At 58.8% G+C, this 12,253-nt stretch overlaps 1 protein-coding gene across 12 annotated transcripts in view; it reads left to right on the top strand.

Annotated features, from left to right (window-relative positions):
* The first annotated feature begins 3,848 nt into the window (after positions 1–3,848).
* Mast3 (microtubule associated serine/threonine kinase 3) overlaps positions 3,849–12,253 on the top strand; it is a 33,196-nt gene continuing 24,791 nt past the window's right edge. For 4 of the 12 annotated variants that reach the window (XM_040290278.2, XM_040290280.2, XM_040290279.2 and 1 more), the window contains exons 1-3: positions 3,868–3,942; positions 9,015–9,046; positions 11,203–11,292. In XM_040290278.2, the coding sequence (XP_040146212.2) occupies positions 3,904–3,942; positions 9,015–9,046; positions 11,203–11,292 (161 nt within the window). In that variant the 5' untranslated portion in view covers positions 3,868–3,903. Of the gene's footprint in view, positions 3,943–9,014; positions 9,047–10,507; positions 10,963–11,202; positions 11,293–12,253 lie in introns of those variants that run through there. The other 8 variants (XM_021731507.3, XM_078037835.1, XM_040290282.2 and 5 more) reach the window with 3 other exon arrangements.

The following is a 12,253-nucleotide window of genomic DNA, read 5'->3' on the forward strand; positions in this document are numbered from 1 at the left end:
CAGGGCCTGGGGCTCTGTGTGGGGAGGTGACACTGGAGGCGCAGGGCCTGGAGAGCCAGGGGAGGGGGCCTGCCTTGCCCAAGGGCCCTGGGGAGCCCTGGGGGGCCGTGAGCAAGGGGGGCCCCAGCCGCGTGTGAGGTGGCATTTCTACCCTCGTCGGGGTCACACTGAGCTCACGGGTCTCACCTTCCCGGTGCCACCTCTGGGCACCACCCCCTCCCTCTCCCCCTCCTCCCCCCAGGGGCCCTTGTCAGCTGCCAGAGAAGCTCCCGGGGACGCCCCACAGAGTGGGGGAGGGGAAGCGGGAAATTGTAGGTCACAGGAGCCGGAAATCGTGACAAGGGCAACCGCAGAGCCCCCCCTCCGTCTTCCTGGGGAGAGTGACCTTCAGCCCAAGAGGAGGAATCCCCTCCCTGTGGCCAAGAGACCAAGGTCCCTGGGGGGCGATTAGGGAGGGTGTGGAGGGGTGAGTAGGAGTCTGCCAGGAGAGGATCTCCTCCCCCAGCCACCGCATTTACAGGTCCCGTGCACAGGAACAGCCCCTGCCACCAGCGGGGACTCGTCAGCCTCCAGAGCGTCCAGCATGGGGGGGGAGGTCTTGCTCAGGGCCTCGCTGTGGCTGAGGCTGGCGCTGGCTTTGAACTCGCGATCCTCCTGCCTCAGCCTCCCGAGCTGCGGGGACGACAGGCGTGGCCACCGCGAGCAGCTTTGAGGAGAGTCCTGAGGACGCTCTGCTTTGGCTCCCGAGTGTCCCCAGGGCCCTGGTGTTCAAGGCTTGATTCTCCACCGACAGCGCAGTTGGGACCTTTAGGAACCAGGTCCTCGGGGAAGAAAGGTGTTTGGGTGCCCGCTCTCGAAGGGGATCATGGGACCCCAGATCCGGACACTCTTCTTTGCTTCCTGGCACCAGGAGGAGAAGGGGCCCTGCCGTGGGCTCCCACCATCATGGAAATTGCTGACAAGGCCCAGAGCCACGGGCCCCGCAACCAAGGACTGAAATCTCTAAATCCATGAGCCAAAGGAGACCTCCCCTCCTTCAGGTGGATCGTCTCGGGCATCCTGCCACAGGAGGGAAGGCCAGAGACGGAGGGGTGAAAGGCCACAAGGAAAATGTAGTTTTCACCCAAGAAATGCCCTCTGAAGGGCCTAGAGAATTTGAGTGGATTTTAAGAACTTCTTCAAAATGGAGAAATTGGGGCTGGGGTGGTTGGTGGCTCAGAGGCAGAGCACTTGCCTAGCACTCGGGGGGCACTGGGTTCGATCCTCAGCACCACAAAACTATAAAACAAAGATACTGTGTCCACCCAGACTAAAAATAAATATGAAAAAAATGGAAAAAAATCACCTTCAATCAATCAGTCAATCAATGAACGCTCCCTGTTACCTCCTGGGACGCCATTTGGAAGAGAGCACTGGGTAGGAGTTCCCCAGATGAAGCAGGGGCACCTGGGACCTGTCTGGTGACTCCTTGGGCAGGTCCCCAATTACTGCCCACCCCAACAACCTCTGGTTCATGGACACACGCGCTCTCTCTCTTTCTCTCTCTCTCTCTCTCTTTGACCAGTGAGCTTTTTAAAAATAATATATTTTTGGATGTTGGTGAATCTTTGTTTCATTCACTTATCTATACGCGGTGCTGAGAACCCAACCCAGGGCCTCCCACACGCCAGGTGAGCCCCAGGTCCCGCCCCAGGGAACCTCTCTTTTCCCAGGATTCCAACCAAAGTCTCAAGAAAGGCTGTGATTGGCTGAGCCTGTGGGTCACAAGCCCACCTGGAACCAATCACAGTGACTGATAAAGGATAAAAGGCTGAGGTCACCTGGGGGTCCTGCTTGGACTAAAAGTGAACTGGGAGACAGAACCAGCCAGACCAGAGCAGTTGTCCCTTACAGGACGAGAACTTCCAGTCCCTTGCGCTTCACCTGTCCCCGGCTGCGCAGTGAGACACAGGACAGCCAGTTGAGCTAGAATTTCAACCCGCAATGCTTTAGCGTAACTATGTCCCAGCTATTACAGGGGACATATTTATACCGAAAAATTATAAACTGTTTGTTGAAATTCGAGTTTAACTGGGTGGCCGCTTTGGAAAACAGTCTGGCGGTTTGTCACAAATTTAAAACATAGAATCAACATATGGCCCAGAAAGTCCACCGCGAGGTACGGGCCCAAGAGGATGGAAACATACATCCTTACGAAACCTTCCAGGCGGACAGACAGCGGCTCTATTCCAAAATTTATAAAACCCTGATGACTGTCAAGGGACGAGCAGATGAACAAAATGTGCCCCGACCACACCACAAGATGGCATTTGAGCATAAAAAGGAATGAAGTAGTGATTCACCACAACGTGGATGAACTTTGAAAACACGATACCAAGTGGAAGAAACCTCCCACTGTGGAGCCGACCACAGGGTCTAGGACTGCATTCATAGGAAGTGTCCAGAAACCCCCAGTCTACAGAACAGAAAGCTGACTGGGGTCCCAGCAGCTCGGGAGGCTGGGGCAGGAGGCTCTCGAGTTCAAAGCCAGCCTCGGCAACTTAGCAGAGCCCCTGCCTTTAAATAAGATACAAAAAAATAAATAAATAAATAAAGAGCTGGGGATGTCGCTCAGTGGTTAATGCCGTGGTTTCAATCCCCAGTACTAAAAAAAGCAAATAAATAAGGAGAGAGAGAGAGAGAGAGAGAGAGAGAGAGAGAGGGGAAGAGAATCACAGGGAGCCGTAGCTAATGAGGACAGGGCCTCTTCTGTGGATGGGGAAGCCGCCTGGATGAGATGGTGGTGGTTGTGCAACTCTATGAATATGCTAAAAATCCCTGCATTGCACATTCTAAAAGGGTGAACTGTCCCGCTCTACCACTAGGACACACCCCAGCCCAATTATGTCAATTTTAATGAGAAAACGAAGTATTCCCAGCACCCCGTGTTTTTATATGCTCCATCAGGCCACCATAAATTGGTGCAATCTTATAGCACCTTGAGACATTGGGTCCAATGACACTTCCTAGGATCCCCTACAGCCAGAAAATATATTCCAGTGTCCAGTTTGAACAGGGGACTTGGGGAGGCAGGTGGTGGCAGGGAAAGAGGCTGCAGGGGTTCTCTCGGGACATGGGGTTGCTCCCAGGCTCGGTTTCTCCTTCTGCAAAGCGGAGAATTTCCGTGAAATGCCTGTGAGAGCCGAGGTTCCTGAGGCAGGTGCTCCGGAAGCCATGACTAAGGCCGCCAGCCTCAAAGAGAAGCTGGCGACCACAGTGGCCCTCTAGCTGTGTATATAGTTTTGTTGGCTAGGGGTGGCAGGGTGCCTGTCAAGGGCACCTGTCTTTAAAATGTCAATGTTTTGTTCATCACGAACATCTTCATTTCGATTTTTAAAAAAGATCTCCAAATATTATTTCAAAAAATTTTTAGTTGCAGATGCACACAATATCTTTATATTTTTATTTATTCTGATGTGGTGCTGAGGATCGAACTCAGCGCCTCACGTATGCTAGGCGAGCGCTCTCCCACTGAGCCACATCCCCAGCCCCAATTCCAAGTATTATTGATGAGTTTTGGGGGAAGGCTTAACTTTTGCGAGTGCCAGTCTTGCTGTGTGCTCTGGGCACATTGATGAACCTCTCTGAGTCTCAGTTTCCTATCTGCAAAATGGGAATGAATAATGCTCATTTACTTCTAGGAGGATTCATTACAAAATAGTCACTTGGATGCTTGTGGCTGGGCTGGGCCTGGAGGGGCGGGGCCGCTCGCCCGCTGGGGGCGGGGCCCTTCCAGATGGGCTTCCCGGGAGGGGTGGGGTCAGATCACGTCAGCTGACAGGCCTGGCCAATAGCGTCCGGGGGCGGGGTCTGGCAGGCCGGGGCGGGGCCGGGGGCGGGCCCCGCGGCTCGGACTCGCTGGCCATGGACGAGTCGAGCCTCCTGCGGCGCCGCGGGCTCCAGGTGAGGCCTTTGCGCGGGCGGGCGGGGGGCGAGGTGCGGCGGCCGCGGGTGGGTGCCGGGGCGGGGCCTCCGCCGGCCGTGGGGAAACTGAGGCAGAGGGCGGGGCGCTGCCGGGTCGCGCCCTCTGCCCGCCTGCATCTCAAAGTGCGTTTTGCCCGCTGGGAGGGGACTGTCCCCATTGGATTCATGGGGAAACTGAGGCTCCAGGAGATGGCGTGGGACGAGGGGACTGAGGGTTGTCCCCTCCCCACCAGATGCTCTAATAATAATAGGCTCCACAGCAGCCCGGGCGCTGAGCTCGCCATATGTTCATGGTTGTGTCAACCCCGTTCCTACTGACATGCGACTGTCATTAGTATATATCAGTACCTGCCTGGGTCGTGGCTGTGCCACTGTACCCCAGACTGAGGTCACGTCTAGAGCCGGTCGGGGAGGGGGGACTGTCCATTTATCAGGTAAGGAAACTGAGACCCTACCTGGCAAAGTCACTAACCAGGGTTTGCCCAGCCGGGATTCATTCTGCGCCCTTAAACAGCTCTCTCTGGGCACAGTCCAGACATTTGTGTGACCTGGGAGGACCCCGATTCTCCAGGCCTCAGTTTCCCTGTTCACCCTAAGAGCCCTGCTTTCCCAGCCTTTGACACCATGTCTGTGTTGGGTGGATGTGTGACCCGAGGAAAGAACACGGCTGTTGGGACATCAGAGCCCTAAGTTGGAACCCACCTTGGGGGTACATGACCCCAGGTGGCAACTCCTTTGACCTTTCTGAGCCTCAGTTTCCCTGTTTATACCATCTGTAAAATGGGGATTCAGATCTGGCTATTTCTCTCCGGGCTCAGACCAAACCCTTAAGAAGCCACCAGGTTGCAGGCGAGGGCCTGGCAGTCATCATTTACCAAGCCAACAGTTATTGAGCACCTACTGTGTGCCCAGCTCTGGCCAGGTGGCAACCTCCAGAGGTGCCCTCCTGGGCCTCGCAGGCTGCTGGGAAGGTAGATGCCTGAGCAGCTCTGGCCCCACAGAGTGGTCAGCTCTGATGGGGGACTTCCAGGCTGATTCTGGGGTTGTGGGGTGACCTCAGGGCATTAGAGGCAGCTGCGGGTGGCAGGGTGTGGGGGTGGGTATTTGGGGAAATGAAAAAGGCTGAGGAAAGCTGGAACCAAGGGAAGACAGAGCAAGTGGCAGGAGCGTCCAGGGGCCAGTGTGGGAGCCGAGGCAGGCAGGTCCCCAGGCCTCCAGGCTTCAGGACTGGGAACTTGGCAGAAGGTAATGAGAAGCCACGTGGGGGGTGGGCAAGGAGGGGTGAAGCAGAGCTGGGGACAGAAACACTGACATCCCAGGGCATGGCGGGGAGAGTGCCGAAGGGGAAGGGAGGAGGCCAGAGACAGGACCTGGGGACCTGGACAGAAAGGAGGGGGCGGGGTGGGACTGGCCGGCAGTGGGGTGTTGTGGGGGTCGGGCAGGCCCTGCCTGGAGCTCAGTTAGATGCCAGCCCCGCCCTCGGCCTCTTAAAATAGAGAAACCGCCTCCGGGTAAGAGAATGGGGGCGCTGCTGACGTCAGGAAGTGGGACCAGTTCCATGGGGGGCAGACTTCCTGCGGGAGTCCTGCAGTTACTAAAGGAGAAACTGAGGCTTCGGCAAGAGTAGCTGCCATCCCAGTCTCCCACTGTAGGTGACAGTCAGGACTGGAACCCAGGCAGGTCCTGCTCCCCCTACAGAACAACCCGGCATTGGCCTGCATCTAGGGAGGTGAGGCCGGGGGAGCAGGATGATTGCCTGGGTGCCTGGGCATTCCAGACGGCGGGCACAGCATATGCAAAGGCCCAGAGGTCAGGAGGCAGTGCTGCTATTGTGCGGGGAAATAAACTAGAAGTCATTTCCTAGCACTAGAGCCAGAGGTGCCAGAGGGGGTGACTGACAGCACTGATTCTTAAGAGGTTAGACTTTCCCCCTAGGGTAAGGGGACCATGGGAGGAGCTGGAGCAGGGGAGGACAAAACACATCTGGGGTCTGAAAAGACTCCTCTGGAGCCAATGGGGGAGGGGAAGGGGAACAAAAGCCAGGAGTGAGACTGGCCAAAGTGGGAGAAAGTTAAAATAATGATAAAATAATTATAAAATACTAATAACTGTTCAAATTAACAGACTAAGCACTGTTCGTGCCTCTAATTCTCCTGAGAGCTGGAGTGGTTGATGCTATTATTAGTCGCATCTTTCAAAAGGGGAAACTGAGACTCAAAAAGGGAAAATAACGCGTCTTGCGCGTGCGCGTGCCGGAGCTCAGGGTCTTTGCTTCTTGATGCTGTCAATCTCCCTCCTTACCTGGAATCCCTCTTAAGGGCCAGCGTAACGTCTCAGCCAATCAGGCGGCAGGCTGCTGATGCGAGCCAATCAGATTTCTAGGAGGCCAAACATTGCCGAAGGTCAAAGAATCAATTCATAAAATCTACGGGAAGTTCTGAGGACTCAAGTCGGGCGCTGATTGGCCAGATCAGCCAATAGCGGTGGACATCCTGTCCAGTTAGATGGTGGCCAGGCGGGGGCACGAATGGTCCTTTAAGCAGTTTCTCACCTGGCCCACGGGAGCAGTGGGACAGGAGGGGGGGCGGGTTCAGCTCAGCCAGTGAAACTCAGCAGTTATTGCTGCTGCTACTATTAGTATTTCGCCGGCTCCTTTGCGTCACACACGACAGAATTTCAAACACCAGATCCCCAAACAGAGCATCCCCAGGACAGAAAATGTGGCCACGACCTGTAACTGGACATTGTCTTGCTTGTTGCTTGGGAGGCTCCCTAGCAGGTCCATCCTTCAGGGCGACTCTGCTCCCCCAGGCCCACAACACTGGCTGTCCTCCTCCGGGAAGCCCTCTGGCTGGAGCCACGTGAGCCTTGCCGAGTTTCATTCCTGCGCTTCATCCCCATAGCCACCCCCTTTTTTGGGGGGTTGGTGCTGGGGATTGAATTCAGGGGCCCTCGACCACTGAGTCCCATCCCCAGCCCTATTTTGCATTTTATTTAGAGACAGGGTCTCACTGAGCTGCTTAGCGCCTCGCCATTGCTGAGGCTGGCTTTGAACTCCAGATCCTCCTGCCTCGGCCTCCCCAGACCCTGGGATTGCAGGTGTGGACCACCACCGCCACCTGTTCACATGCTGTCAGCACACCCAGCCCAATCCGAGATCACCCTGCTCCAGGAAGCCCCTTGGGTCCCCTCTCTGGATGCCTCCAAACCCTCTTCTCCCTCTGCCCGCCCTAGTCCCTCCAGTATGGGATGCCCAAGTCCTGCTCCGTGTCCTCCAAATTGGGGGATCCTCAGGTGATGAGGCTTGAAGAAGCAGCATCACTCAGCCAAGCGGATACCCCAAATAATATGTTTTAAGGGCAGTTCCAGGGTCGCGGTGGGAACCACGTTGGGCAGGAGCCATTCCGTCGGGGAACAGCCGCTGGGAGGGGGCTGTGGGGAAGCAGATGGTGCGGGAGCGGAGGGCCCGGGGGCGGCGCCAGCGGAGCTGTGCGGGTCCAGCTTCCTGCTGAGCCTTCCAGGGGCTCCTTTCTCTCCGCCACTGCGCGTCTTTTTGTACCGGGGATGGCATCCAGATGGTGATTATTATGAACGTCACCGAGTCACTCTCTGGGCACTGCGGCATCCAGGTCTCTCCCCCCAGCGCAGACCCTGACTTGGCTGCTCCTGGATTCTTCCCCAGACTCTACAAAACGATGCCTCCGTTCTCTTTCTTGAGGACACTGGGGCACAGAGGGGTTAAGTTGCTTGGCGCGGGCCACACAGTGCAGGAGCGAGGCGGCTGGCCTGGGGACCACAACTGTCAGAACTTTGGAAGGAAAAGGCTGAGATGGGGGTGGCAGCAGCTGGGACCCCGGGGTTCAGATCCCTCGGTTTCAAGCCAGGCGGCGGGAGCGAGGTGGGATGAGGTCCCACAGCGACTGGAGGAGACAGGAAGGAGGTCTTGGTGGCACTGGCGGTGGCGGTGGCTCCTGGATCTGGGACTGCCTGCCCTAACGGTAGTGGGCTCCGTCCTGAGGTTCGGGGAGACCTCCGAGAGGCAGCTCATTCTCCGGTTCTGAAAGGTTCGGTTTCGTGAGAGCAGCGTAGCTGGGAGCAGGCCTGAGGGGGACCGCCCGCCGGAACCCCGCACCCCTCCTCCCGTTCCCCCGCGGAGACCCTGCCCCCCTCCCAGCCGGGTCGTCCAGCCCCTGGCAATTTCCGGCCCCCTCCAATTGGCTGCGGGGGCCGATGACGTCATTGGTTGCCATGGCGAACACCCGCATCAGGACGTGGGCAGCCTGGAGCCCACCCAGGTAAAAATAGTCCTGTGTCCCCAAGCAGCCGCCCCAATGTGTGTGTTTGGGGGGGGGTGTCCCGAGACCCAGTTTCCCATCTCCCCCTCTACCGAGAGTCGTGGGCACCTGGCTTCCCTCAGTTTCCCAGCCTGTGAAACGGCCCCTGCACCTGGGGCATAGTAGAGGCTCAGTAAATGGGAGTCCGATTTCCCAGGATTGTGATAGCTTCTGCGTAGGCCCTCGCTGAGCTCAACACACAACAAAAATGATCATGTTACCCCAGAGTCCTGCTGATGTTACCTCCAAATTACAGGTGGGAAACTGAGGCACATCATCACAGATCACTCTCACCACCGGAAGGAAACATAACAGAACTGGAGGCAGGTCTGAATGTCCCTAGATTCTGAATTTGTGCCATCCAGTCTTTTCAGAATTAAAAACAAACAAACAAACAAAAACTCTTGGGTAGGATCTCTCTGAAGGTGGACCCTGGAGTCACAGTGGATCCCAAACCCAGGGCTTTCTAGCTACCTGTGGTAGAGGCACCCAGAGTTGATGCAGGCCGTTTGTTGAGCTCTAAAAGGAAGGTGCAGCTGGTGCAAAAGCCCTGAGGCAGTAGTCTGAGTCCAGTTTGTGGAGTGAATGGAAAGGAGGCATTGGCTGCAGGGGAAATTGAAGGAATGACTTGGGGTGTCGCTGGATCAAGGGCCAGGGTTCAAAGTGCTTGCTGTCTAAGGATGATCTCCCCCCCCCCTTTTTTTTTTGTCATTTCAGAAGGAGCTGAGCCTGCCTCGCCGAGGACGGGGGTGAGTTCCTCTGGGCCCGTGGTCCTGGGTACAGAGTGGTGAATGTAGGTAATGGTCACTCCGAGGCTTCTCACCGCCAGCCTGCCCTGGTGTTTGGAGTGCTCCCTGAGCACGTGGGAGGCTGGCCGGCCGCCCGGAGGCCCAGCCTGTATGCAAATGAGGGACCTGAAGCGGGGAGGAGCTTGGTCGCTGGGCCCTGCTCTGGAGTCCGGAGTCGGATCTGGGGCGCCCAGCCCCGTACACCCAGAGCAGCCCGCACGCCCCCCACGGCGGGCAGCTCACCTCCGTTCAGGGGTGCGCGTCGAACATCGTCTTCCTAAGGGTCACACCGGCATTCCTGTAGGTTGGCAGTTTGGGATCCCCAAAGCTCAAGAGCCTCTTGTTCAAAGTGTCGCCCCCACTTAAGGTGGGAGAACCAGAGCCCGGAGGGGCGTCCTTGTGCTCCCGTCTGACGGCTGGTGAGCGCGGGCACGCCCTCTTCGCGCGAGGCCTTCGCCCGAGTCGGGGCTGGGAATCGCTCAACAGACATTTCTGGGGCACCTGCTGTATGCTGGGTCCTGTTTGGGGCAAAGGGGACCCAGAAACAAGTGAATCGCAGACCTGCCCGTAGAGCTAGTGCGGCCGAGAAAGAGCCCGAGGGGCTGGCGGCAGCTGTAGCCTGAGATCTGGGGGCTTCTAGGAGGAGGTGGCCTTGACCCTCGATCTGGAAGGGGAGGAAAAGCGGCCCCTAGGAGGCTGGGGGCAGGGCACCCCGGGTAGAGGTTAGCGGTGCGGGCAAAGGTCCTGAGGTGCTGAGCAGCTGGCGTTGGAAGACGGCAGGGGGCAGGGCGGCTGAACCGAGAGCGAGGGGAGGTGGGGGGAGAGAAGGAGGAGGATGAGGACGGGGTCACAATGGCTCCCTAGGCCAGGCCATCTGCTCTTGTTGGAGTGGGGATGGCGCAGCTGGTGGGGAGGGGCCTTAGGGACCCAGGAGGGGAGGGACTCGGACATTGCTCGGAGGGCGGGCACTGTCCCTGGCCTTTGCCCAAGCTGGGGGCAGGGTAGTGGGCAGTGAATCGACCGCGAAGGGCGTAGTCCGGGGCCCTAGGGCAGGACGGGGCCACAGACCCCCGAGGAGTTGCCCCCTCCCTGCCCCCTGCCTGACAAGGTCCACCCTGGGATCAAGGGGTCGCAGGCGAGACACCCATCCTCAGATCTGTGCGGCCGAGGCTGAGAGGAAGGGACAGCTAGGGCTGGGAGCGCCGCAGGGGGGCGGTGCGGGACAGCTTGGCGGAGTGGGGTGAACTCGGACGTGGATGCCGAGAAGGATGTTTCCAGCAGAGGCAGCCGCGCGAAGGAAAGGCCTGGAGGCGCGTCGGGGCCTCTGGTCTGCGTGGCGATGCTGAGAGGGGGGACGCGGTGACGGGGCTGGGCGGAGCGCGGGCATCCTGGGTGCCCGACACCGGGGCCAGGCGAGGGCGGAGCCGGCCGGGAGGAGGGGCGGGGTCGGACGATGGGGCAATCGCGCCGCGCAGGCGGCAGTGACCGCCCTTCCTTTGGGGCCACGCAGCTGGGGACCTGGGGACCCCGCGTCCTCGGAGCCTTCCAGAGAAGGGGGCGGCGCCCACCGCTTCCTTCTCCCCGCCGCGCGACCCCTCCTGCCCGCCGGGCTTGCGCGCAGGTGCCGCGCTCCGAGCCCCGCCCCGGGGCGGAGAGAACCGCCCCCCGCGCCCCCGGTGGCCCAGCCTCCGCGCCGGTCCGCCGCACCCGCCAGGCGCGCCGCCCCTCGGTCCGTGTCTGTCCGTGCGACCGATCGCGCCACGATCGGGGCTTGGGAGCCGCCCGGAGGACGTCGTTACCCGGCCGCGTAGACGCGGCCCCAGCCTCGGCATGAAGTCTCGCAGGGACAAGCTGCACATCCCGGCGCTGACCCTCGAGTGAGTGCCGCGCCGGGCGGGGAGGGGGACCGGCGAGGACAGGATGACAACCACCCTCCCAGCCACCCCGCGTCTCGGTTGGTGTCGCCGCCTCCGGGGAGCCTTCCTGGCCCCTCCCTCGCGGCCTGCGCTGAAACCCAGAATCCCGGCCTGGGGCCCCTCCTCGCCCGGAGAACCACTGCCGGGGTCTGGTCTCCGGATCCGGCCACACTCAGAGGCAACCGGCCTCTTTCTTTGCAGTCTGTCTCCGAGCAGCCAGAGCCCGTCGCTGCTGAGCCCCAGCAGCCCCTGCAGCCCCTGTAGCCCCTCCCTGGGCCTGCACCCCTGGAGGTAAGTGACCGTCGCCGGCACCCCAGAGCCTTGGAAGGCTCCAGACCCAGCTGTCTCCCCAGGGTACTGTAAGCTGGTGACATCACCTCTCAGGACCTCAGTTTACCCCTCTTTCTAATGGCTGGCCATGCACACTGGGGCCATGATGGGGAAATTCCATTTGCAGGCCTGGCCAGCAGGTCCTCATCTGACAGGTGGCCAAGGCTGGCCAGAACTTGAGCTGTTGCCCAAGGACTTCCCCCAGACAGGTGCTGGATTCCCAGGCTGCTCTGGGCAGCGACCTCGGGGACCTACGTGGAACTCTCCTCCCTCTGAGCATACACACACGCCCAAGCCCCAGAATCCACCACTAGAGCCCAGGCTTGGAGCCCTGTGCACCAGGCTGAACCAGACAGAGCGGTCAGGAGGAATACCCAGCCTGCCCGAGTGCCAGTCCGGCTCCAGGCCCGCATTCCCTCCCTAACACTGGCGGGAGGTCCCTGCTTAACCCCATTTCCCAGCTGAGGAGATTGAGGCCCAGGGGAGAATCCTATTCTTCTGATTTAGTGTGTCTGGGGACTAAGGATCAAGGCCAGATATGCCACCAGAGTCTGATAGGGTTTGAGTCACTCTCTGTGACTGGGCAGGACTCAGGGTCTTGCCACTGTACCGGGAAGAATGTTATGGACTGGAACCCAGGGGTGCTTAACCAATGGGCCACGTCCCCAGACCTTATTTATTTATTTAGAGAAAGGATCTCATTAAGCTGCTTAGCGCCTTGCTAAGTAGCTGAGGCTGGCTTTGGACTCATGATCCTCCTTCCTCGGCCTCCTGAGCTGCTGGGATCACAGGCGTGGCCACTACATCCAGCCTTTCCAAAAGCTTTTCTTTTTTAATATTTACTTTTTAGTTGTAGGTGGACACAGTATCTTTATTTTTATGTGGTGCTGAGGATCGAACGCAGCGCCTCAAGAGTGCTAGG

The sequence above is a fragment of the Ictidomys tridecemlineatus genome, chromosome 2 (assembly GCF_052094955.1).
Source record: "Ictidomys tridecemlineatus isolate mIctTri1 chromosome 2, mIctTri1.hap1, whole genome shotgun sequence".
Classification (NCBI taxonomy): domain Eukaryota; kingdom Metazoa; phylum Chordata; class Mammalia; order Rodentia; family Sciuridae; genus Ictidomys; species Ictidomys tridecemlineatus.